This window comes from Delphinus delphis, chromosome 2 (assembly GCF_949987515.2).
Source record: "Delphinus delphis chromosome 2, mDelDel1.2, whole genome shotgun sequence".
Classification (NCBI taxonomy): domain Eukaryota; kingdom Metazoa; phylum Chordata; class Mammalia; order Artiodactyla; family Delphinidae; genus Delphinus; species Delphinus delphis.
This window is the reverse complement of record NC_082684.1, coordinates 161947864-161974050: the sequence shown is the minus strand read 5'-3', so window position 1 is coordinate 161974050 and position 26187 is coordinate 161947864. Positions and strand designations below refer to the sequence as shown.

At 37.5% G+C, this 26187-nt stretch overlaps 1 protein-coding gene across 17 annotated transcripts in view; it reads left to right on the top strand.

Moving 5' to 3' along the window:
• Positions 1-26187, top strand: part of CCDC7 (coiled-coil domain containing 7) — a 300965-nt gene that overhangs the window by 246965 nt on the left and 27813 nt on the right. For 13 of the 17 annotated variants that reach the window (XM_060006163.1, XM_060006164.1, XM_060006166.1 and 10 more), the window contains 5 exons: positions 6820-6939; positions 11810-11839; positions 12630-12722; positions 24829-25034; positions 25762-25896. In XM_060006163.1, the coding sequence (XP_059862146.1) occupies positions 6820-6939; positions 11810-11839; positions 12630-12722; positions 24829-24875 (290 nt within the window). In that variant the 3' untranslated portion in view covers positions 24876-25034; positions 25762-25896. Of the gene's footprint in view, positions 1-2663; positions 2993-6819; positions 6940-11809; positions 11840-12629; positions 12723-24828; positions 25035-25761; positions 25897-26187 lie in introns of those variants that run through there. The other 4 variants (XM_060006167.1, XM_060006165.1, XM_060006173.1 and 1 more) reach the window with 4 other exon arrangements.

The following is a 26187-nucleotide window of genomic DNA, read 5'->3' as shown; positions in this document are numbered from 1 at the left end:
GGAAAAAAGCTCTCTAAATGACTTTGAAAGAATTGGACAAATCAGGGAACTAAAGACAATGAGTGAAATTCCCTCTGGAATATTTGGCAAGAGAAAAGGAATTTTATAGTGGTGACATCAACAAGATAGAACAGGAGTTTTCTACCATCTTCCACCCAAAGAAAATCAACTTGACAGTCACCCACAGACAAGAGAGCATTTGTGGAAGTCCAGGAGTTAAAGCAGAAAAGTTTCAGCACACTGTTGGAATAAAAAAAAAAATCCAAGGTTGGAGGCATTGAAGAGGGTAAGAACAGTTTACCTGCATCACTCCTCCCCCAGGACAGCAAACCTCGGTGCCAAAAGAGCCCTTCTCCTCCCATGATTTATCCCATGGGGCAAAGTGAGAACATGAGTGACTGCCCAGCTTCTCTAGCTGTACAGGACACTGTCAAGAGACCCATTTCTCTCTTGTCCCATCCAGAGAACTGTGTCATGAGCTGCATGACTAGGAGTGGTGAGTGGCTGAGAGAACAGCAGCCAGGGCTCAGAATAGAATATATGAAAGAGATGTGGTTACTGCTAACCATGTCAAGGACTCCATTGGGAGTCCCACACACATCAGCTGCTGAGAACACCTCACCTGTGAACCCCCTAAAACTGGCCCATACACATTTTCAACACTCCATGCACCTCACCCACAAACCCTCACCCTGTGATTGGCTCCCTGTGTGTGTTCCTGAAGGCAGCAAAAATGAGCTTTCACAGACAGCTAGTGAGCACCCACAGAAAGCAAGCCCAAATCTGAAGGCCTTGGAGAAACCACAAAATGGAACATACAACACTGCCAGAGGGAAGGCAAAATGGAAGCTGGCAGCAACCAGTCTGGCATTACAGGATAGGAAGAAGGCATACAAGCTTACGAATTCTGCCACAAAAGATAGCAAGAAGTGTAGAGTAGATGTAATCATAGGAAAGGTCTAAGAAAGCCTCAGAATCCTCAGCAGGGCTGATAGAAAGGATTTATTTCTGAAAAGCCATCAGTAAAGCAAGGAGGAGGTGACTGCTTCTTCAAATTCAATGACAGCAGTACAAACATCAAGGAACATGAAAAATCAAGGAAACATGATGATGCCATGAACGAGATACAATAATTTTCCAATAACCCAAGAGAAAAGGAGGTTTGCAATCTAACTGATAAAGAATTCAAAATAGCTGTTTTAGGGAAGCTTAGGGAGCTACAGGAAAACACAGAAAGACAGGTCAACAAAAGCAGGAAAACAATGCATAAATAAAATGAGAAGTTTAGCAGAGAGTAGAAATCATTAAAATCGAATCAAATTCTGGGGCTGAAGAATACAGTGAATGAAATTTAAAATGCAATAGAGAATTTTTTTTTTTTTTTTTTTTTTTTGCGGTACACGGGCCTCTCGCTGTTATGGCCTCTCCTGTTGTGGAGCACAGGCTCTGGACGCGCAGGCTCAGCGGCCATGGCTCACAGGCCCAGCCGCTCCACGGCATGTGGGATCTTCCCGGACCAGGGCACGAACCCATGTGCCCTGCATCGGCAGGCGGACTCTCAACCACTGTGCCACCAGGGAAGCCCTGCAATAGAGAATATTAACATCATAATGGATCAAGCAGAAGAGAGAATGTGTGAAGCAGAAGGCAGTACCTTTGGAATTATACAAAGAAGAGTAAAGAAAAAAATTTTTTAAAGAATGAAGTAAAACCGTGAACTATAAGACAATAAGCTAAATAATATATAAATGATTGGAGTCCCAGAAGGAGAAGATAAGGAGAAGGCAGCAGAACACTTATCTAAAGAAGTAATGGCTGAGAACTTCCCAAATCTAGGGAGGGATTTGAATGTCCAAGGTCATGAAGCTAATAAATCACCCCCAAATTTCAATTCACAACAATATCTGCCATGAAATATTATAATAAAACTGTCTAAAATCAAAACCAAAGATAGAATTTTTAAAGTAGCAAGAGGAAAATATTTCTCTCATACAAGTGAATCCTTATCAAGCTATTAGAAGCTTTTTCTGCAAAAACACTGCAGGCCAGGAGAGAGTAGGATGATATATTCAGTGTTGAAAGAAAAAAAAAACTGCCTAAAAAGAATACTTTACCAGACAAAGCTTTCCTGTGGAAATGAAGGTGAGATAAGGCTCACAAACAAAGGAGAGCTGGGTGAATTCATCACCGTTAGAACTGCTTTATAAGAAATATTGAAAGGAGGTTTTCAAGCTGAGATGAAAGCACACTAATTGATGATATGAAAATATACAGCACCATAGTAAAGCAAGTATATGGTCAAATTTCAAACACTCTGGTGCTGTAACGCGGTGGCGTGTTAACTCTGTCATAAAGGTGAAAGGACAAAAACATTAAAAACAACTACAGCTACGGTAGTGGATACACAATATAAATGAAAGGTAAATTATGACATAAAAGGTGAGGAGTGATGGCACCAAGATGGTAACATAGGTCATTCCTGATGTCACTCCTCCTCACAAGAAGAATTACTAAAAACTGTTCATGGACCAGACACCACTGAAAAAATCCTAGAACATGGGAGTGAGGCTGTAGCACACCCCCTGCACAACAGAGACCAAGACACACCACATTAGACGGATAAGAGGAGCGGCTACACACTGACCATATTGCCCTTCCCCCAGGCTGGTGCAGCACAACACCAAGAAGTCTCCCCTCAGCCCTCAGTTCCTCCAGTTTGAAAGAAGAGCCCAGCGTGGATTTCCAGCTCTACCAGCATTGTGGGTCACTTCTTGAGAGCCCTCACTTCTTACCACAGGGATTTCGGGGTAATCTGCTGGGCTTGACTACTGGGAATCTGATTGTGACAGAGAAGGGGGAGGGGCTTGCAACAACCAGCACTGGGATCTTGGCAGACCAAGTTCTTACCTGCAGTACCCAAGTAGTAGTCCTGACCAGCAGCTTTGCTCACCTGGAGAAACAAGAGGGAGGGTGGCACAGTCTCACCAGGTGACACACTGAGATGCAGGTCTGTATGGTTTGGTTCCTCAAATGAAGAGCCTTGACAGCTCTGGAGCCCTGTCTACCCCCTCCAAGCAGGGGAGCTGAGCCCTAGCTTGATATACTGCTGAGTAGCTCCTTGCTCCACCTTACCAGGCAGATGAGTCAGAACACCTGGAAACTATGGAGCACTTCTTGAGTGAAGAGTATGGCAGGCAAAGCTGATTGTCCATAGAGCAAGTCCAGTGGCACCATTTAACCAGGGAACTTGGGGAGCAGGTCAGCTTGAGTCAAGACTTCAAAGAGCCTTGGAGGGATTGAAGTCAGTTTCCCTGCTTGGCACAGGCAGGGAGCTAATTAATAGCCCCCACCAACTGTTGGACAAAGCTCCTGACCCCTCTTGACCAGAAAGCCTGATCAGGAAGACTGGGGGGCCTGCTTGCAGGTGGCCCTCCCATTCTGCCCAGGCAGGGGAGCTCAATTTTGCCTCACTCCTGAGTGTAGCTCCTGGCCCTTCCTGGCCAGAAAGCCTGGCCAGAACACTTGGAGGATTTGTATCCAAGCAACACTTGAGCAGAGAGTACAGCAGGCAAAGCTGATCTTCAGCGGAGCAAAGCCAGTGGCACCATTCAGCCATGAAATCTGGGGCTCGTATTACTTGAGTCAAGACCGTAAAAAAAGAGCCTTGCCAAATGATGCGACTGACAAGGGCTTAATTTCCAAAGTATACAAACAGCTCATATATCTCAATATCAAAAAAACAAGCAACCCCATCAGAAAATGGGCAGAAGACCTAAATAGACATTTCTCCAAAGAAAACATAAAGATGGCCAACAGGCATATGAAAAGATGCTCAACATCACTAATTATTAGAGTAATGCAAATCAAAACTACCATGAGGTATCACCTCACATCATTCAGAATGGCCATCATTAAAAAGTCCATAAATGACAAATGCTGAAGAGGATGTGGAGAAAAGGGAACCCTCCTACACCATTGGTGGGAATGTGAATTGGTGCCACCACTATGAAAAACAGTATGGAGGTTCCTCAAGAAAACTAAAAATAGAGTTAGCATATGATCCAGCAATCCCACTCCTGGGCATATATTTGGACAAAACTGTAATTCAAAAAGATACATGCACCCCTACGTTCATAGCAGCACTATTCACAATAGCCAAGACATGGAAACAAACTAAATGTACATCAACAGATGAATGGATAAAGAAGATGTGGTACATATATAAAATGCAATACTACTCAGCCATAAAAAAGAATGAAATAATGCCATTTGCAGCAACATGGATGGACTTAGAGATTATCATGCTAAGTGAAGTAAGTCAGAAAGAGAAAGACAAATACTATGTGATACCACTTATATGTGGAATCTAAAATATGGCACAAATGAACCTATCTATGAAACAGAAACAGACTCACAGACATAGAGAACAGACTTGTGGTTGCCTAGGGGGAGGGGGTTGGGGAGGGATGGATTGGGAATTTGGGATTAGCAGATGCAAACTATTATATATAGAATGCATAAACAACAAGGTCCTACTGTAAATCACAGGGAAAGTGTATTCAATATCCTGTGATAAACCATAATGGAAAAGAATATAAAAAATATATACATATATATAACTGAATCACTTTGCTGTGCAGCAGAAATTAACACAACATTGTAAATCAACTTCAATAAGAAAAAAATATGATCATGTCATCTACAGAGAATATCTTACAAATGGGGAAAAGATAGTCTCTTTAATAAATGGTTTTGGAAAATTGGATATCCATATGCAAGAATGAAATTGGACCTGTATCTTATATTGTTTACAATGTTTCACTCAAAATGGATTAAATATTTAAATGTGAGCTCTAAAACCTCAATACTCGTACAGTAAAACATAGTGAAAAAGCTCCTTGACATTGGTCTTGGCAATGACATTTCAGACATTGCACTAAAAAGCACAAGCAACAAAACCAGAAGTCAACAGCTTGGACAACATCAAATTAAAAATCTTTTACACAGCAAAAGGAACCATCGAAAATCACAAGGCAACCTAAGGAATGGGAGAAAAGATTTGCAAACCATCTATCTGATAAGGGGTTAATATCCAAAGTATATAAGGACTTATACAACTCAATATTAGAACAAACAAACAATGCGACTATAAATGGGAAGGGGCCTGAATAGACATTTTCCCAAAGAAGATATATGAATGGCTAACGGACACATGAAAAGGTGCTCAACTAATCAAGAAAATGCAAATCAAAGCCACAGTGAGATATCATCTCACACCTGTTAAAATTACTATTATCAAAAAGATAAAAGTTGGTGAGGATGTGGGGAAGAGGGAACCTTTGTGCAGTGTTGGTGAGATTTTAAGTTGATACAGCCACTATGGAAAACAGTATAGATGTTCCTCCAAAAAATAAAAATAGATCTATCATATGATCCAGCAATTTCACTTCTGAGTACATATCTGAAGAAGTCAAGTCACTATTTAAGAAGAGATATCTGCACTCCCATATTCCCTGCAGCATTATTCACAATAGCCAAGTCTTAGAAACAACCTAAGTGTCTGAAGACAGATGAAGAGATAAAGACAGATAATTGATTGAATGTCATTCAGCTATATAAAAAAAGGAAATCCTGCCATTTGGGACAGTGTGGAACTTGAGGTCATTATATAAGTGAAATAAGTGAGACGGAAAGCATTTGTATGATATCATTCATATGTGGAATCTAAAAAAGTTGAACTCAGAAACAGAGAGTAGAATAGTGGTTACCAGGGGCTGTGGGGTGGAGGATATGGGAAGATGTTGGTTAAAGGGTACAGACTTCTAGGGAGAAGAAGAATAAGTCCTGGGATCTAATATACAGTGTGATGACAATAGTTAAAAGTTGCTAGGAGAGTACATCTTCAGTGTTCTTACTACAAAATTTAAAAAGGTAATTATGTGTGGTGATGGAGGTTTTAACTAATTCTATTGTGGTAATCCTTTCATGTATCAAATAATCACATTGTACACCTTAAACTTATGCAATGTTTTATGTTAATTATGTCTCAGTAAATCTGAGGAAAAATGAAAATGTAGTATAGACATAGAATATTATTCAGTCTTAAAAGATAAAGATGTCCTTCCATACATAACAACAAGGATGAACCTGAAAGGTATTAATGCTAAATGAAATAAACCAGTCACAGAAGGACAAATAATGCATAATTTCACTTATATGAGATGTAAAATAGTCAAACTCACAGAAACAGAGAATAAAATGGTAGTTTCCAGGGGCTGGGGGTAGGGGGAAATGGGTAGTAGTCAAATGGGTGTAAAGTCTCATTTATACTACATGAGTGAGTTCTAGAGACCTTCTGAACAACATTATGTCTATAGTTAACAATACAGTCTTGTGCATGTAAAAATTGTTAGAGGGAGTGCTTCATGCTAAGTGTTCTTACCACATACACATAAAAAAGCAAGGAGACGAGTAGTCTTTTAGAGGCGATGGATATTTTTATTACCTTATCGTGATGGCATCACAGGTGTATGCGTATTTTCAAATTCATCAAAATGTATAAATATGCGCAATTTTTGTATACTAAGTATACCTCAGTGAAGTTGGGGGGAAAAAGACGCTACCCAAGGAACACAGAATAAAGAGAAGGAAGAAAAAAGGATGAAATAGTTTATAGAAACTGGAGTAACAGTAATAGATGAGTGGCCAAACTGTGGGAAGGAAACATTACAAATGCATAAAGACTAATACATGGACTTTGAGGAGTAGTGTGTAAATATTCAGACTTCATATAATTTTTGTTTTTAAACTTTACTTTAGGTATGAGTTTATTTAAAAACAAAAATGCATTCTCATATCAAGAAGACTTCTACACCAGGCACATTGCACCAAGTAAATATAAAACAAAAGTGATGAATTTATCACCCTTTGATGATGAAGGTAAAAAATTATATATAAAGATATAAAATACTATATAATTACTTAGAATGGTTCTTGTGGTATGGTTTTTCATTTTACTCTTTTTTGCATCTTTTTATTCAGAAACATCTTAGATAAATCCTTGCAAGCCTGAAAATGAAACAACTTTAATTAATTTATCCTTTTTACTAGCAGAATTGTTTATTTGATCATTCTTCTATTAAAGGTCATTGACTTTTTAAGTTTTTTCACTACTAAATGTGTCCATGAGTATATATTCTTACATTTGATGTTTTTATCTCTTTGGGGTAGTGTCGCAGGATTGGTAGTGTTAAAGTGTATATTAATTTTTAATATTAAAAGATACTGTGAGACTGTTTTCCTAAAAGGGTGTTAACATTTTTACCAGCAATTTGGGAAAAATATACTTTTCTCTACATAACCGTCAGCCATACAGATGGGTGGGGTTTTTTTTCATTTATGCCCATCTTAGAGTTATTAAATCATATCTCAACCTTTTTAAAATTTTTTCCACATTTGTTAGTGTTATTTTACTAAATAATTACCCAAAAACTATTTAGCTTAAAGCATAACTGTTCATACAGTTCACGATTTGGGAGTTAGCAATGTAGACTGCTGTGAGCTGGGCTAACTTACACATCTTTGGTCAGCTTGTGGTCAGTGGCTTCACTCACTTGTCTAGCAGTTGGCTCACTGTTATTTGGGACAATACAGGTATATAGTTGGTGTTCATCAGGAGATAGAGACCACACTAACTGTTTGAAAAGAGAGCAAGAATAAAAAACTAGTTAACTAAGTATAAAATTGTTAGCCAAGTAGCTGAAAGTGTAAAAAGAATTCTAAAGTAACATGGAGAAAGCAGTTTCAGGAGAAGTTTCCACCATTAGGGGTAAAGGAGACCTCTGAGTGTAGAGGATGTTACTTGGCTGATTTTTCAGGAAGAGTCTCAGATGTACTTCTGAAGAGGAGGCACTGCTAGTGTCTCGGGTGAGAATTTAATAAAACTTAATAATAAATTTAAAATTTTAATAATTTTTAATAATTTTAAATAATTTTAAATAATAAATTAAATTTAATAAAACTTGTTCTGCATATGTTGGAAAGAATGCAAACCATTTGTGTCATGGAAAGAACTTCTGCTCCTGGGAAAAAGAAACATTGCTGGCATGATGTTCACCAGAACTGAAAAGGGACATGAGCTCTCAGGAAGCCCATTGGTAACCAAGTGGGAGAAACAAATCCCTTGTTTCTTTTCCAAACTTGCAATCTACGTCTAGCTTGCCCTATTTGCACAGCCTAACTTGGAGCTACCTGGCAAAGCAAAAATGTAGTTCTTAGAATCCCAGATCCAGTACCACAAAGCAGAATGTAGAAGAGTGGTTTGGGAGATAAGAGAAAATAAGCTTTTCAGGTGTCACAGGAGGTGACCTGGCTACATGTCTCTCATCTTCCAGCTGGTTGGCTTAGGGGTCTTTACATTGTAACCTCAGGTTCTTAGCACAGCATGTGGGGCAAACCTTAATGAACAAGCAATTTTGACATCTCTGCTTGCATTTGTTTGCTTTTCTTGCATTCACTAAAGTCATATACGAAGATCAGAGTTGTGTGAGAGGACATGAGTACAGGTAGTCAAGGACATGTTGAGGCTGTTATCGAATCCAGTGCACCAGTGCTCCCTCTGTTTGCAAATATCCGTGATCCCTACCCCCTGCATGCAAAACACACGTGCTCTTCCAAGAGCTACACAGATTCTCATTAAAATTTGGCATCAGTGCCAAAGACCACAGTCTTGTGATCTGTAATCATTTTCAGGGACAGTTCCTGTTATGTGACTTACCACAAAACACACACACACACACACGCACACACACACACACGCACACACACACACAATATAGTAGCACAGACGAGGATAGACTCCACGGTAGGCACTCCCCTACAAAAAGGTGGGGAAAAAAAGCAGAGGCATATAGCAGTCAATGATCCATAAATTTAGGTCATCTTTTCCATCATTTGATTATATGTTAATTATAATTTTCTCAGTAAAACTATGCATTCAAAAACCAGGATGTTGGGAGATCCCAGGAGGGAATGCAGACTAGGACATACAGAACTGACTTCACTGCAAATTTATGACAGGTGACATCATCATCATGATGGCATAAGATACCCCTCCTAAACTCTCCTCAACAACAAAAATTTGACATCCATCCATGAACAAAAGTGGCTTTGTGAGAGTTTGGGATCCAGCATCATACGCCAAAGGATCCAGAGTTTCATCCACCTGTGCATCAAATAATAGGAAGATAGACCTCCATCCTGACTGTGCGCTCTTCAGTAGCTTATGAACTGGTTCCAGCCCCTCTTGGCCATGGTCCAGAAGCATCTGGATAACCTCGACTTGGGCAGTCACCACAGACAAGAGAGCTTTTATGGAAGTCTGGGTTTCTAGAGGAGAAGTTCCAGCACTCCAGTGGAGTGAAAAATAAGAATTTGGACACATTAGAGTGGATAAGAGGAACAGTTTGACTTTGCCCACCTTCCCCAAGGTGACACAGCTAGGGCCAAGCAAGGCCATCCTCTGAGGGGGGTGAGAGGTGGGGTGGGAGGAAGAGCAGGTGAATGAACACCAGGCTTCCCCAGCTGTCCAGGACACTGCCAAAGAGACTCATTTCTCTCCTGCAGCATCCAGAGTACTAAATTTGGGGTGAGAAGAGTTCAGGAGAGAGGCACGTAACATTTTGGGGGAGCATTAAAGGGATTCAGTTCCTGCTGACTATGCTGTGAACTCCATCAGAAAGCTCACCCATGAACTTCTGGGAAAGCCTCACCTGCGGATACCCCCGGCTAGCATGTGGCACCCCAAGCGACAGGCATGCCTCACCCACTTTCCCTCACACTGCAGCCAGCTCCCTGTGGATGCTCCTGAGGGTGGCGGCAGAGCAAGCTTTGTTGGACATCTAGGGAGCACTTGGAGAAAGCAGGCCGGAGTCTGTGGACCAGAGAGAAACCAGAAACTTGAGCTGTAGCACCACTTTAGGGAAACAAAAGGGTGGCAGTCAGGATTGGGGCTGATGCGTTGCAGAATCCAAAGATATACAAGCTTAAGAATTCTGCCACAAGAGGGAGCAAGAAGTGTGAGTAGTTGTATCCACTCAAGGTCTGAGAAAGCCTCAGAGTCTGTAACAGTGCTGATGGAAGGTTTCTTCCCTGAAGGCAGTAGTAACGACTGAAGGAAGTGACTGCTACTTCAACTGTGAAGACAGCACACAACACCCCAAGCAACACGAAAAATCAAGGCAACATGATACTACCAAAGGATCACAATAATCTTCCAGAAACCAACCCCAAAGACATGGGGGTCTGCAACTTACCCAATAAAGAATTCAAAATAGCTGTTTTATTTTGTATGTGTTAATAATTATATATGATATGATTAATCTACAAAATATGCAATATTCATATATATGTATACATATATACACACAATGGAATACTGTTCATTCCAGTGAATGTATATCTTTATTTAGATTTCTTTAATTTCCCTGAGCAATGTCTTGTAACTTGTGATAAAAGCTGTGCCCCTCTGTTAAATTTATTACTATTTTATTATTTCTGATGCTTTTGCAAATAAAATTGTTTCCCTAATATCGTTTTTGGATTATTCAATGCTCTTATATAGAAATAAAATTGACTTTTATTTTATATGTCCAGCAATACATTTTTATGCAGTAGTCTTTTTTAGTCAGTTAATTGAAGAAAAGAGAAAAATGTATATTGTCATTTATATTTACCTATATAATTACCTTTAAGGTGCTTTTTTATTTCTTCATGTGGATTTGAGTTACCATCTGGGTGTCATTTTGTTTCAGCCTGAGGTTTTCCCTTTAGCATTTCTTTTAAGACATGGCTGGTAGTATAAGATCAATATCTCTTAATTTTTGTTTTAATTTAGGAATATCTTTGTTTCATCTTTATTTTTGAATGATAGTTTCTCTGGGTATAAAATTCTTGGTTGTGAATTTTTGCTTTCAGCACTTTAAAAACAGAATCCCCCTGCCTTCTCTCCTCTAGTCCTCATACTCCCCCAGCCCTAGGCAACCACTAATCTAATTTCTGTCTCTATAAAATTTGCCTATACTGGACATTTCATAGAAATGGAATCTTATGAGTTCTTTTGTGATTTGCTTCTTTTACTTAGCTCTGATCTCCAAACTAGTCTTCTAAATATACATCTTTATTATTTTAATTAAATTAATGATCTCAAAAACTTAATGTTCATTATTTTAATTTATTTAATTTTATTTTTATTGGCAACTAACTTAATGTGTGAGTATTAAAAATAAAAAGTTATAAGTGTGACCCATCTTACAGCTAACTTATTTTCTAAATATTTCTGGAAGAACCTTATGAGTACTTTTCACCCCATGTGACTGAACGTCCAAAAGTACTTCATAGAGCATCTAGGGCTGGGTCAAGTGTTTATAAAACCTTCCACTTTCCTTCATTGAATAAAGAACATTCAGGTAATTTGTAATATTTTTAGTGCACAATGTGATGTTTTCAATGAATAAAGATTTAATTATATGGAAGTTACCAGATTGTACTAGCCTTAGTTATATAACCAGTTTAGCAAAACATAAGTGAAAGTAAATTCTGAATTAAGCTTATCTAACATACATGCATGCTTAGTGGATGAGTGGTGTCTCTGGCATGGCTCTTCCTTCCCCACCACCACTAAACTGGAACTCGAGTTTTTTCTCAACATTCCTTTCTTACACACTATTATAGATCCTGCAGATGACTGAGATAAACCCATCTTATAATCCTCTCCCTTATATTTATATATACCTCTTTTGTCCAATCCCAGGCAAGGTCAATAGAAGGAGTCAACATGAGGGTAAGTATGAAGGAAAATAAACGTTATGTTCATTTTCTTCCTTTCCTTTCATTATCATCTCCCAACCATCTAATCCACTAATATTTAAGAACTAATTTACAGACCCTATTTCTTATCCATTGCTCCAGTGGTGTTATATAATCATGCTTTATTTCTCAGCAAGATACATGTTGTGGAAATTAAACACATTAATGTAATTTTATCTACTAACTTTGAGAAACTACCATCTAAATATTGCACATTCTGCATTTTATTTTAATGTATTTTTCTCTAAGTGAGCATACTGAAACTGTTTTCATTATTACATACTTTTATTTTTAACAGTGCTCAAAATATGTATCTTTAAAATAGCATTTCTCCCTCCATTCTAGCACTAGATTTTTCACTGTAGGAATACAGACTTCTTTTTTTGTTAAATAAAGATATGCTTTATTTAAGATAAAGATACGTAGAGATAAAAACTTTACTTGAGAATTTATTGATTTGATTGCTTAAGTATTTTTTTATTTTTGACATACTATTTAAAAAGCTCTTTCTCTAACATTTTTATATAGTTTTTTAGTTATTTTGTTTTCTTGATTTGCACACTTTATGTTTATAAATATCAAATACCCGGCAAGGAAAAATCAAAGAGAAAATATTTGTGTTAGTAAAGCTGCTTTATCTAAATTATTAAAATATAATTACAGAAGCTGTACTTTAGAAGTGGATTAATGAGATTTATTTTAACTTTTTAAAAGTTTAAATGAGGTTATTTCTAGAATAATTTAGTGACACTATTATTTTTTAGGGCATCGAAAAAATTTGACCTTAAACAAAAAGAAAGGTGAACTTGATACTCTGCCTGCTCTGATCGCTACAGCTAGAAAACCTGTCTATAAAGGTAAAATATTCCATGCTATACAAAGATATATGAAATAAAACCTTATACTATGTTTCCAATGACTCCATTTACCAATCACCTCAAACCTACGGGCCCTCTCCTCCCGACAACCTATTAGGAGCAAAGCCAAGTATATTTTTCCAAACATTTTTTCATATACACACAGACACACACACAGAGAACATATATGTTCTGTACAATAAGAGGATCATATGCATTGATTGTCCTCACCTCTGATCCAAGTAAATTTTTTCTTAACATCTTTATTGGAGTATAATTGCTTTACAATGTTGTGTTAGTTTCTGCTGTATAACAAAGTGAATCAGCTATATGCATACCTATATCCCCATATCCCCTCTCTCTTGTGTCTCCCTCCCACCCTCCCATCCCACCCTTTGTGGTGGTCACAAAGCACCAAGCTGATCTTGCTGTGTGATGCAGCTGCTTCCCACTAGCTATCTGTTTTACATTTGGTAGTGTATATATGTCAGTGCTACTCTCTCACTTTGGTCCAGCTTACCCTTCCACCTCCCCATGTCCTCAAGTCCTTTCTCTACGTCTGCATCTTTATTCCTGTCCTGCCCCTAAGTTCATCAGAACTTTTTTTTTTTTTTAGTTTCCATATATATGTGTTAGCATACGGTATTTGTTTTTCACTTTCTGACTTACTTCATTCTGTATGACAGACTCTAGGTCCATCCACCTCACTGCAAATAACTCAATTTTGTTTCCTTTTATGGCTGAATAATATTCCATTGTATATATGTGCCACATCTTCTTTATGCATTCATCTGTCGATGGACACTTAGGTTGCTTCCATGTCCTGGCTATTGTAAATAGTGCTGCAATGAACATTGTGGTACATGACCCTTTTTGAATTATGGTTTTCTCAGGGTATATGCCCAGTAGTGGGATTACTGGGTCATATGGTAGTTCTATTTTTAGTTTTTTAAGTAACCTCCATACTGTTCTCCATAGTGGCTGTATCAATTTACATTCCCACCAACAGTGCAAGAGGATTACCTTTTCTCCACACCCTCTCCAGCATTTATTGTTTCTAGATTTTTTGATGATAGCCATTCTGACCAGTGTAAGGTTACCTCATTGTAGTTTTGATTTGCATTTCTCTAATGACTAGTGATGTTGAACATCCTTTCATGTGTTTGTTGGCCATCTGTATATCTTTTTTGGGGAAATGTCTATTTAGGTCTTCTGCCCATTTTTACATTGGGTTGTTTGTTTTTTGATATTGACCTGCCTGAGCTGCTTGTAAATTTTGGAGATTAATCCTTTGTCAGTTGCTTCATTTGCAAATATTTTCTCCCATTCTGAGGGTTGTCTTTTTGTCTTGTTTATGGTTTCCTTTGCCGTGCAAAAGCTTTTAAGTTTCATTAGGTCCCATTTGTTTCTTTTCGTTTTTATTTCCATTTCTCTAGGAGGTGGGTCATCTTGCTGTGATGTATGTCATAGAGTGTTCTGCCTATGTTTTCCTCTAAGAGTTTTATCGTGTCCGGCCTTACATTTAAGTCTTTAATCCATTTTGAGATTATTTTTTTGTATGGTATTAGGAGGTGTTCTAATTTCATTCTTTTACATGTAGCTGTCCAGTTTTCCCAGCACCACTAATTGAAGAGGCTGTCTTTTCTCATTGTATACTCTTGCTTCCTTTATCAACAATAAGGTGACCATATGTGCATGGGTTTATCTCTGGGCTTTCTATCCTGTTCCATTGTTCTATATTTCTGTTTTTGTGCCAGTACCATACTGTCTTGATTACTGTAGCATTGTAGTATAGTCTTAAGTCAGGGAGCCTGATTTCCTCCAGCTCCGTTTTTCTTTCTCAAGTTTGCTTTGGCTCTTTGGGGTCTGTTGTGTTTCCATACAAATTGTGAAATTTTTTGATCCCAGTAACTTGATATAGACTTCTTTTATTTCTCACACCTTTAAGTTGCAGCATATTTTATCATATGAATATGCTATAACTTATTTAACCATTCTTCTATTGAAAGACATTTCCATTTCTTTTATTGAAGTATAGTTGATTTGCAATAGTGTGTTAGTTTCAGGTGTGCAGCATAGTCATTCAGTATTTTTGCAGATTATATTGTACTATAGGTTAATACAAGATAATGAAAATTATCTGTGCTATATAGTATATCCTGCTGCTTATCTATTTTATATAAAGTAGTTAGTATCTGTTCATCCCATACCCCTAATTTGTCCCTCCCCCACTTCTCTCTCCCCTTTGATAACCACAAGTTTGTTTTCTATATCTGTGAGTCTGTTTTTGTAAATGTATATTTACAAAATGTTTTGTAAATGTATATTCATTTGTATTATTTTCAGATGCCACATATAAGTGATATCATATATCATTTTTACCCTGATTTATTTCACTAAGCATAATATTCTCTAAGTCCCTCCATGTTGCTGCAAATGGTAGTATTCTTTTTTTTTCCACACACACTGTATTTTATTTTTACAAGAGATAAATAAACTGACACCAAGCATTGTAAATGGATGACCACAACAAGAGCAACAATGATTGCAATAACTAAACACGAAACACACTCATACTATGTCATAATATTGACGTTCAGTCCAGTAATCCTCCACTGTAACAGCTCCTTTACTTTGCTGTGAAAATTGATTCGTATATTTTTGCCTCTGAGTGCTTCTGGGATTTTCTTTTTTTTTTTTTAATTCAAACAGAAAGTCACAAAAATTATAATCATCCTCATCAGTTCACTCAGTCCCATGTAATTTTTTTTCATCTTGATCTTTTGTTAGCACTTTTATGAATTCATCAGTTTTCCATTAGAGTTCTGAAAATGCTTATTCATTCAGTTCAGCAGTATAGTCAGTTACCAGAAACCTGTACTTGTCAGAGTCTTTTCCATGAATTCCTTGAAGATGAAACCCTTTTATAGGAACATTTTTGCGAAAGCATCAGAGTACACCCAGAACTGTATGTAAATAGCAAAAGACTTAAAAATGACCACGGTTAAAGATTTGATGAAAGTTCATAATAATGCAGTTGACAAGGAAATTTAGTTATTTCTGAGATATACATTTTAAAATAATAACTAGAATAATGGCTTATAACATTATAACAGAACATATAAGATTTTTAGAAATTTCATGTAACGTCTGAAACATTTATATTAACATATTTCCATACCAATAACCCAAAGAAAGTTTAGTGTTATTTGGGTTTTTTGTTTGTTTGTTTGTTTGTTTATACTGCAGGTTCTTATTAGTCATAAGTTTTATACACATCAGTGTATACATGTCAATCCCAATCTCCCAATTCAGCACACCACCATCCCCACCCCACCACGGTTTTCCCCCCTTGGTGTCCATACAATTGTTCTCTACATCTGTGTCTCAGCTTCTGCCCTGGAAACCGGTTCATCTGTACCATTTTTCTAGATTCCACATACATGCATTAATATACGATATTTGTTTTTCTCTTTCTGACTTACTTCATTCTGTATGACAGTCTCTAGATCCATCCACGTCTCAACAAATGACTCAATTTCGTTCCTTTTTATGGCTGAGTAATATTCCATTGTATATATGTACCACAGCTTCCTTATCCATTTGTCTGTCGATGGGCATTTAGGTTGCTTCCATGACCTGGCTATTGTAGATAGTGCTGCAATGAACATTGGGGTGCATGTGTCTTTTTGAATTATGGTTTTCTCTGGGTATATGCCCAGTAGTGGGATTGCTGGCTCATATGGTAATTCTATTTTTAGTTTTTTAAGGAACCTCCATACTGTTTCCATAGAGGCTGTATCAATTTACATTCCCACCAACAGTGCAAGAGGGTTCCCTTTTCTCCACACCCTCTCCAGCATTTGTTGTTTGTAGATATCCTGATGATGCCCATTCTAACTGGTATGAGGTGATAACTCATTGTAGTTTTGATTTGCATTTCTCTAAAATAATTAGTGATGTTGAGCAGCTTTTCATGTGCTTCTTGGCCATCTGTATGTCTTCTCCAGAGAAATGTCTATTTCGGTCTTCTGCCCATTTTTGGATTGGGTTGTTTGTTTCTTTAATAATAAACTGCATGAGCTGTTTATATATTTTTCCTTTGTCCTTTGTCCGTTGATTCATTTGCGAATATTTTCTCCCATTCTGAGGGTTGTCTTTTCATCTTGTTTATGGTTTCTTTTGCTGTGCAAAAGCTTTGAAGTTTCATTAGGTCCCATTTGTTTCTTTTTGTTTTTATTTCCATTACTCTAGGAGGTGGATCAAAAAAGATCTTGCTGTGATTTATGTCAAAGAGTGTTCTTCCTATGTTTTCCTATAAGAGTTTTATAGTGTCTGGTCTTATATTTAGATCTCGAATCCATTTTGAGTTTATTTTTGTGTATGGTGTTAGGGAGTGTTCTAATTTCATTCTTTTACATGTAGCTGTCCAGTTTTCCCAGCACCACTTATTGAAGAGACTGTCTTTTCTCCATTGTATATCTTTGCCTCCTTTGTCATAGATTAATTGACCATAGGTGTGTGGGTTAATCTCTGGGCTTTCTATCTTGTTTCATTGATCTGTGTTCTGTTTTTGTGCCAGTACCATATTGCCTTCATTACTGTAGGTTTGTAGTATAGTCTGAAGTCAAGGACTCTGATTCCTCCAGCTCCGTCTTTTTCCCTCAAGACTACTTTGGCTATTCGGGATCTTTTGTGTCTCCATACAAATTTTGAGATGATTTGTTCTAGTTCTGTAAAACATGCTATTGGTAATTTGATAGGGATTGCATTGAATATGTAGATTGCTTGGGGTAGTATAGTCATTTTCACAATATTGATTCTTCCAATCCAAGAACATGGTATATCTCTCCATCTGTTGGTATCATCTTTAATTTCTTTCATCAGTGTCTTATAGTTTTCTTTATACAGGTCTTTCGTTTTCCTAGATAGGTTTATTCCTAGGTATTTTATTCTTTTTGTTGCAATGGTAAATGGGAGTGTTTCCTTAATTTCTCTTTCAGATTTTTCATCATTAGTGTATAGGAATGCAAGAGATTTCTGTGCATTAATTTTGTATCCTACAGCTTTACCAAATTCATTGATTAGCTCTAGTAGTTTTCTGGTGGCATTTTTAGGATTCTCTATGTATAGTATCATGTCATCTGCAAACAGTGACAGTTTCACTTCTTCTTTTCCAATTTGTATTCCTTTTATTTCTTTTTCTTCTCTGATTGCCGTAGCTAGGACTTCCAAAACTATGTTGAATAATAGTGGTGAGAGTGGACATCCTTGTCTCATTCCTGATCTTAGTTGAAATGCTTTCAGTTTTTCACCATTGAGAATGATGTTTGCTGTGGGTTTGTCATATATGGCCTTTATTATGTTGAGGTAGGTTCCCTCTATGCCCACTTTCTGGAGAGTTTTTATCATAAATGGGTGTTGAATTTTGTCAGAAGCTATTTCTGCATCTATTGAGATGATCATATGGTTTTTATTCTTCAATTTGTTAATATGGTGTATCACATTGATTGATTTGCATATATTGAAGAATCCTTGCATCCCTGAGATAAATCTGACTTGATCATGGTATATGACCCTTTTAATATGTTGTTGGATTCTGTTTGCTAGTATTTTGTTGAGGATTTTTGTATCTGTATTCATAAGTGATAATGGTCTGTAATTTTCCTTTTTTGCAGTATTTTTGTCTGGTTTTCGTATCAGGGTGATGGTGGCCTCATAGAATGAGTTTGGGAGTGTTCTTTCCTCTGCAATTTTTTAGAAGAGTTTGAGAAGGACAGGTGTTAGCTCTTCTCTAAATGTTTGATAGAATTCACCTGTGAAGCCATCTGGTCCTGGACTTTTCTTTGTTGGAAGATTTTTAATCATAGTTTCAATTTCATTACTCGTGATTGGTCTGTTGATATTTTCCGTTTCTTCCTGGTTCATTCTTGGAAGGTTATACCTTTCTAAGAATTTGTCCATTTCTTCCAGGTTTTCCATTTTGTTGGCATAGAGTTGCTGGTAGTAGTCTCTTAGGATGCTTTGTTTTTTTGCGGTGTCTGTTGTAACTTCTCTTTTTTCATTTCTAATTTTATTGATTTGAGTCCTCTCCCTCTTTTTCTTGATGAGCCTGGCTAATGGTTTATCAACTTTATCTTCTCAAAGAACCATCTTTTAGTGTTATTGATCTTTGCTATTGTTTTCTTTGTTTCTATTTCATTTATTTCTGCTCTGATCTTTATGATTTCTTTCCTTCTGCTACCTTTGGATTTTGTTTGCTCTTCTATATCTAGTTCCTTCAGGTGTAAGGTTAGGTTGTTTACTTGTGATTTTTCTTGTTTCTTGAGGTAGGCTTGTATACCTATAAACTTCCCTCTTAGAACTGCTTTTGCTGCATCCCATAGGTTTTGGATCGTCGTGTTTTCATTGTCATTTGTCTCTAGGTATTTTTTGATTTCCTCTTTGATTTCTTCAGTGATGTCTTGGTCATTTAGTAACGTATTGTTTAGCCTCCATGTGTTTGTGTTTTTTATGTTTTTTTCCCTGTAATTCATTTCTAATCTCATAGCATTGTGGTCAGAAAAGATGCTTGATATGATTTCAATTTTCTTAAATTTACTGAGGCTTGATTTGTGACCCAAGATGTGATCTATCCTGGAGAATGTTCTGTGCACACTTGAGAAGAAAGTGTAATCTGCTGTTTTGGGATGGAATGTCCTATAAATATCAATTAAATCTATCTGGTCTGTTGTGTCATTTAAAGCTTCTGTTTCCTTATTTATTTTCATTTTGGATGATCTGTCCATTGGTGTAAGTGAGGTGTTAAAGTCCCCCACTATTATTGTGTTACTGTTCATTTCCTCTTTTACAGCTGTTAGCAGTTGCCTTATGTAATGAGGTTCTCCTATGTTGGGTGCATATATATTTATAATTGTTATATCTTCTTCTTGGATTGATCCCTTGATCATTATGTAGTATCCTTCCTTGTCTCTTGTAACATTCTTTATTTTAACATCTATTTTATCTGGTATGAGTATAGCTACTCCAGCTTTCTTTTGATTTCTATTTGCATGGAGTATCTTTCTCCATCCCCTCACTTTCAGTCTGTATGTGTCCCTAGGTCTGAAGTGGGTCTCTTGAAGACAGCATATGTATGGATCTTGTTTTTGTATCCATTCAGCAAGCCTTTGTCTTTTGGTTGGAGCATTTAATCCGTTCACATTTAAGGTAATTATCGATATGTATGTTCCTATGACCATTTTCTTAATTGTTTTGGGTTTGCTTTTGTAGATCCTTTTCTTCTCTTGTGTTTCCCACTTAGAGAAGTTCATTTAGTATTTGTTGTAGAGCTGGTTTGGTGGTGCTGAATTCTCTTAGCCTTTGCTTGTCTGTAAAGATTTTGATTTCTCCATCGAATCTGAATGAGATCCTTGCCGGGTAGAGTAATCTTGGTTGTAGGTTCTTCCCTTTCATCACTTTAAGTATATCATGCCACTCCCTTCTGGCTTGTAGAGTTTCTGCTGAGAAATCAGTGTTAACCTTATGGGGTTCCCTTGTATGTTATGTGTCATTTTTCCCTTGCTGCTTTCAATAATTTTTCTTTGTCTTTAATTTTTGCCAATTTGATTGCTATGTGTCTTGACCTGTTTCTCCTTGGGTTTATCCTGTATGGGACTCACTGCACTTCCTGGACTTGGGTGGCTATTTCCTTTCCCATGTTAGGGAAGTTTTCAACTATAATCTCTTCAAATATTTTCTCTGGTCCTTTCTCTCTCTCTTCTCCTTCTGGGACCCCTATAATGTGAATGTTGTTGCGTTTAATGTTGTCCCAGAGGTCTCTTAGGCTGTCTTCCTTTCTTTTCATTCTTTTTTCTTTATTCTTTTCCGCAGCAGTGAATTCCACCATTCTGTCTTCCAGGTCACTTATCAGTTCTTCTGCCTCAGTTATTCTGCTATTGATTCCTTCTAGTGTAGTTTTCATTTCAGTTATTGTATTGTTCATCTCTGTTTGTTTGTTCTTTAATTCTTTGAGGTCTTTGTTAAACATTTCTTGCATCTTCTCGATCTTTGCCTCCATTGTTTTTCCAAGGTCCTGGATCATCTTCACTATCGTTATTCTGAATTCTTTTTCTGGAAGGTTGCCTATCTCCACTTCATTTAGTTGTTTTTCTTGGGTTTCATCTTGTTCCTTTATCTGGTACATAGCCCTCTGCCTTTTCATCTTGTCTATCTTTCTGTGAATGTGGTTTTTCTTCCACAGGCTGCAGGATTGTTGTTCTTCTTGCTTCTGGTCTCTGCCCTCTGGTGGATGAGACTATCTAAGAGGCTTGATGGGAGGGACTGGTGGTGGGTAGAGCTGACTGTTGCTCAAAGAGCTCAGTCACTTGACTGTTGATGGGTGGGGCTGGGTTCCCTCCCTGTTGGTTGTTTGGCCTGAGGCAACCCAACACGAGCCTACCTTGGCTCTTTGGTGGGGCTCATGACAGACTCTGGGAGGGCTTACGCCAAGGACTACTTCCCCAAACTTCTGCTGCCAGTGTCCTTCTCCCCACGGTGAGCCACAGTCCCCCAGCCCCCGCCTCTGCAGGACACCCTCCAACACTAATAGGTAGGTCAGGTTCAGTCTCCCCTTGGGTCACTGCTCCTTCCCCTGGGTCCCGATGTGCACACTACTTTGCGTGTGCCCTCCAAGAGTGGAGTCTCTGTTTCCCCCAGTCCTGTCGAAGTCCTGCAATCAATTCCCACTAGGCTTCAAAGTCTGATTCTCTAGGAATTCGTCTTCCTGTTTCTGGACCCCCAGGTTGGGAAGCCTGACATGGGGCTCAGAACCTTTACTCCAGTGGGTGGACTTCTGTGGTATAAATGTTCTCCAGTCTGTGAGTCACCCACCCAGCAGTTATGGGATTTGATTTTACTGTGATTGGGCCCCTCCTACCATCTCATTGTGGCTTCTCCTCTGTCTTTGGATGTGGGGTATCTTTTTTGGTGAGTTCCAGTGTCTTCCTGTCAATGATTGTCCAGCAACTAGTTGTGATTCTGGTGTTCTCGCCAGAGGGAGTGAGACGGTAGTATTCTTTTTATGACTAATATTCCACTGTATATATATACCCACCACGTATACTTAATCCATTCATCTGTTGATGGGTACATGGGTTGCTTCTGTGTCTTGGCTATTGTAAATCGTGCTGCTATGAATATTGGGGCACATGTATCTTTTCCAATTAGTGTTTTTACTTTTTTCGGAATATATACCCACGAGAGGAATTGCTGGATCATAGTGTAGTTCCATTTTTAATTTTTTTCCAGAACCTCCATACTGTTTTCCATAGCGGCTGCACCAATTTACATTCCCACCAACAGTGTACGATGGTTTCTTTTTCTCCACATCCTTGCCAACATTTGTTATTTGTAGATTTTTTTGATGATAGCCATTCTGACAGGTGTGAGGTAATTTGTGTTTTTGATTTGCATTTCTCTAATAATTAGTGAGGCTGAGCATCTTTTCATGGCTTTGTGTGGACATTTTCACAATATTAATTCTTCCAATTCAAGAACACAGGGTATCTTTCCATTTAATTGTGTCTTCTTTAATTCTTTTCCTCATTGTCTTATAATTTTCAAGGTAAAGTGTTTTTGCTTAAATTTATTCTTAAGTATTTTTTTCATGCTGTTGTAAAATGGATTTTTTTTCTTATTTTCTCTTTCAGATGTTTTACTGTTAGTATATAGAAATTCAACTGATTTCTGTATGTTGATATTGTATCCTGCAACTCTATTGAATTCATTTGTTCTAACTTTTTTTGTGGAGTCTTTTGGATTTTCTATATATAAAATCATGTCATCTGAAAATAACTACATTTTACTTCTTCCTTTCTGATGTGGATGTGTTTTATTTCTATTTTTTCTCTAATTGCTACGGCTAGAACTTCCAGTACTATTTTGAGTAGAAATGGTGAGAGTTGGCATCCTTGTCTTGTTCCTGATGTTGGATGAAAAAGGTTTTAACTTATCACCATTGAGTATGTTAGCTGTGAGCTTGTCATGTATGGCCTTTATTAGGTATATTCCTTCTATACCTAACTTGTTGAAACCTCCTATCATGAATGGGTGTTGAAACTTGTTAAATTTTTTCTTCATCTATTGAGTTCATTATACGATTTTTATCCTTAATTTTGTTAATGGGGCGTATCACATTTATTGATTTGCTATATTGAATCATCCTTGCATCCCAGGGATGAATCCCACTTGATCGTAGCTTATGATCCTTTAAGTGTTCTCTTGAATTCTATTTGCTAGTATTTTGTTAAGAATTTTTGCATGTATGGTCATCAGGGATTGGCCTATAATTTTCTTTTCTTATAGTGTTCTTGTCTGGCGCTAGAGTCTGAGGTGTGGGCATGTGCACATCTCCTGTGGAATCGAGGTCTAGGTCTCTGCAGTTTGCTGCAGTGACTTGGGGAGAGAGGGGTACTCAGCTACAGCATGGGCCCTGGGATGACAGGGTGCAGTAGTGACTTGGGCCCAGGGAGCAGGGTGCAGTAGCAGCATGGCATGGGGATGGTGTGTCAAAGCCCCAACTCTGGCCCAGGGAGGCAGTCACAGAGCAGCAGCAGTGCATCCAGCTGATAACCCATTAAAGCCAGGTGGGTCCAGATAATGGCTACAGAGGGTGGAGTACAGAGCAGCAGCAGCTTGGCCTGGCAATGGTGAGTCAAAGCCACAACCTAGGACCTGGAGTGAGGCTCAGAGCAGTGGCAGCTTATCTGGTTCCATAGGCAGTAAGGCGCTATGGCTTCCCAATCTCAGAGAATGGGGCACAGCAGCAACTGGGTCCTGGTGACAGGTCTTACTACCATGACAGCTCTAACCCTGGGGAGTAATGGGGGACGGGTGTGGTAGCGGGGGGACTCCAGGCAGCTCCATCAGCTTGGGATTAGCACTGGTGCATATGTGGGAGTTCCCCATGGCAGTGAGGCTTGCTGGGGTTCTCCTCTCCTTTTCCTCGTGGGGTGAAATTCCTCTGAGGGGATCCCTCCTAACTGGCCTGGGCTAGAAGATGAGGTGACTCAGGTAAAATGCTTCCTGCATTTTTCTATGCAGCCATCCTTGATTTTGAGCTCCTCCGGATTTCTGCTGCTTTTTCTTTGTAGTACAGAGCTCTCCTAGAGCTATTTTCATTGGTTTGCAGTTGTTCGTTTATTATTTTGCTTGTTTGTGAAGGAGACAAGCATTGGGACCTCCTAGCCCTCTATCTTGCTGACATCACCTCTATCATTAATTATTCAAAGAAATTATGCATCTTTTTTGTTCCTTTACTTTTTAAAGCATAATAATGTATCTTGAAAATATTTCCACATCAGCATATCCAAATCAACCAAATTCTTTTTAAGTCCTTTATATCTGAGCATACCACAAGTATGTTATTATTGGCAATAAAAGTATATTACTTAACTAGGCCTCTGTTAAATGGGCACTTTGGTTGTTTCCAGTTTTCTTTCTATAACAATGTTGCAACATACATCATTGAGGTCAGTAGATAAGTTTATAATCCAATCTTGACGCTATCAGTTCAGAGATATGAGTCTTCCACCTAAAAGGAATTGCCACTGTTTCTTCCCTGAAACTGATTTCTTTTGATTCCTTTCTTTTGCAGCTCAGAAATTGACTTATTTTAAACTGACTGATTTTTTGAAAAGCATAGATATATTAAGCATATACATTTTATGTATTCCAAAAAGCAGTATTCTAGTGAACTTGAACTTTTTGAAGTCCTCTATCAATGCTTCTCAAAGTGTGGTTCCTGGACTGGCAGCCTGGGCATTAACTAGGAACTTACTAGAAATACAAATTCTTGGACCCCACCCCAGACCTACTGAAATAGAAGCTGTGGGGTTCAAGGCCACTAATTTGTTTAACAGGTTCTCTGGGTATTCTGATGCAGGCTAAAATTGGAGAAACATTTCTATAGAAACATAGGTAGTTAGATTTATGTACTCTTTTCCATTTCCATTGTTAATATTTGTATATAATATTGTTTTGCTGTCACATATAATAAAAATTATATCAACTATAATGAAATTTAATAGAACTATTTTTTTAATCACACAATAATTTTCCTTTAAAGTGCCATATACTGCTACCCGAAAATCTCTACCCCACCCATACTTTTGAGAATAAATTAATTCTGGGCAAAATAAATAACATGAGCAAATTCGTCAAGACAGCAATGAACCTGCAAGAGTGGAAATAACACTGCCTTCAGTAGATGCTGCTTATTGAACAATAATGAGAAAGATCCTGAATAAACAGGGTAGACCCAGATCATGGACGGTGAGTTTGAATGGCTTTTCCTTTTTCCTAAGTTTGAAAAAGTTAGAGTTGTCTTTTATTGAATAAATTACAAATGATAAAAATATTCACCTGATTCAAAATAGCAATGTTAAAACACTGCACAACTAATTTCAAAAAGGAAAGGAAATAAACATAAATGCCACATGACAATAACCTAATTGATATGTGTTGGAGCATATTCTGTGGAATTTGTAATGAGACAAAATACAAGTGATAAGAATTTTAAAGACATGAATCTTGCCAACCAATGTTAATAATATTGTTAATAATCTTATTATAATAATGTATAATATTGTATACATATGTTTATAATAATGTATAATATTGTATACATATATGTAACAGTGTTATTAGCAATTTTAATAATAGTTAAGATACTATTTTTAACCACATTTTTACTGTGCCCTGGGAAGCATAAATATTATTGGATGAAACTGTCTATAATCCAGTCTGGATTATTACTGACATAGGTATTTAAACTTATAGAAAATCCTTTTGTACCTTGAATGTTACTATATTTCGTCAGCAAGAATTAGAGCAGTTAGTAATAATATTAACCTAAGAATTTTGGAGTTATGTTTTGTATCAATATTTAATAAGGAAATTTGGATTTCTACAGAAACAATATAGAGTGGAATAAAGTTGATGAAATAGTGGCTATCCTCTATAATCTCCCATTATAAAATATTATTTATATTTTATACAGTAGTAAAAAAAAGTACAACTTACATGGCAAGAAGAAATCATCAATTGAGTGAGCATAAAGTATCAGTCAAGAGAAAATAAATGGAGGAATTCTTCACTAATTACTGATTCTCTGAAACTGTGAAAGGTCCCAGAGGTAATATAAAAATAATGTGTATTAATAACTTTCGTGAGGGTTTTAGAGAGAATATATGCAGAAATGAATAGGAGAATTGTTGTTGCAAGTTGCCAATAATTGGATTGTGAGCAATGCAAATTTTACACTTCTCTCTAGAATTATTTTTCCAATGTAAATTCAGCATAGCAGTCTGATCCTATGAATGGTGATTGCTGGACCCAATCCAACTTCTCAGTTTGCTTCTGTGGACTATCTAGATAACAGTGAATATAATTTATACATTAATTATGTGATCATTTGATTAAATGA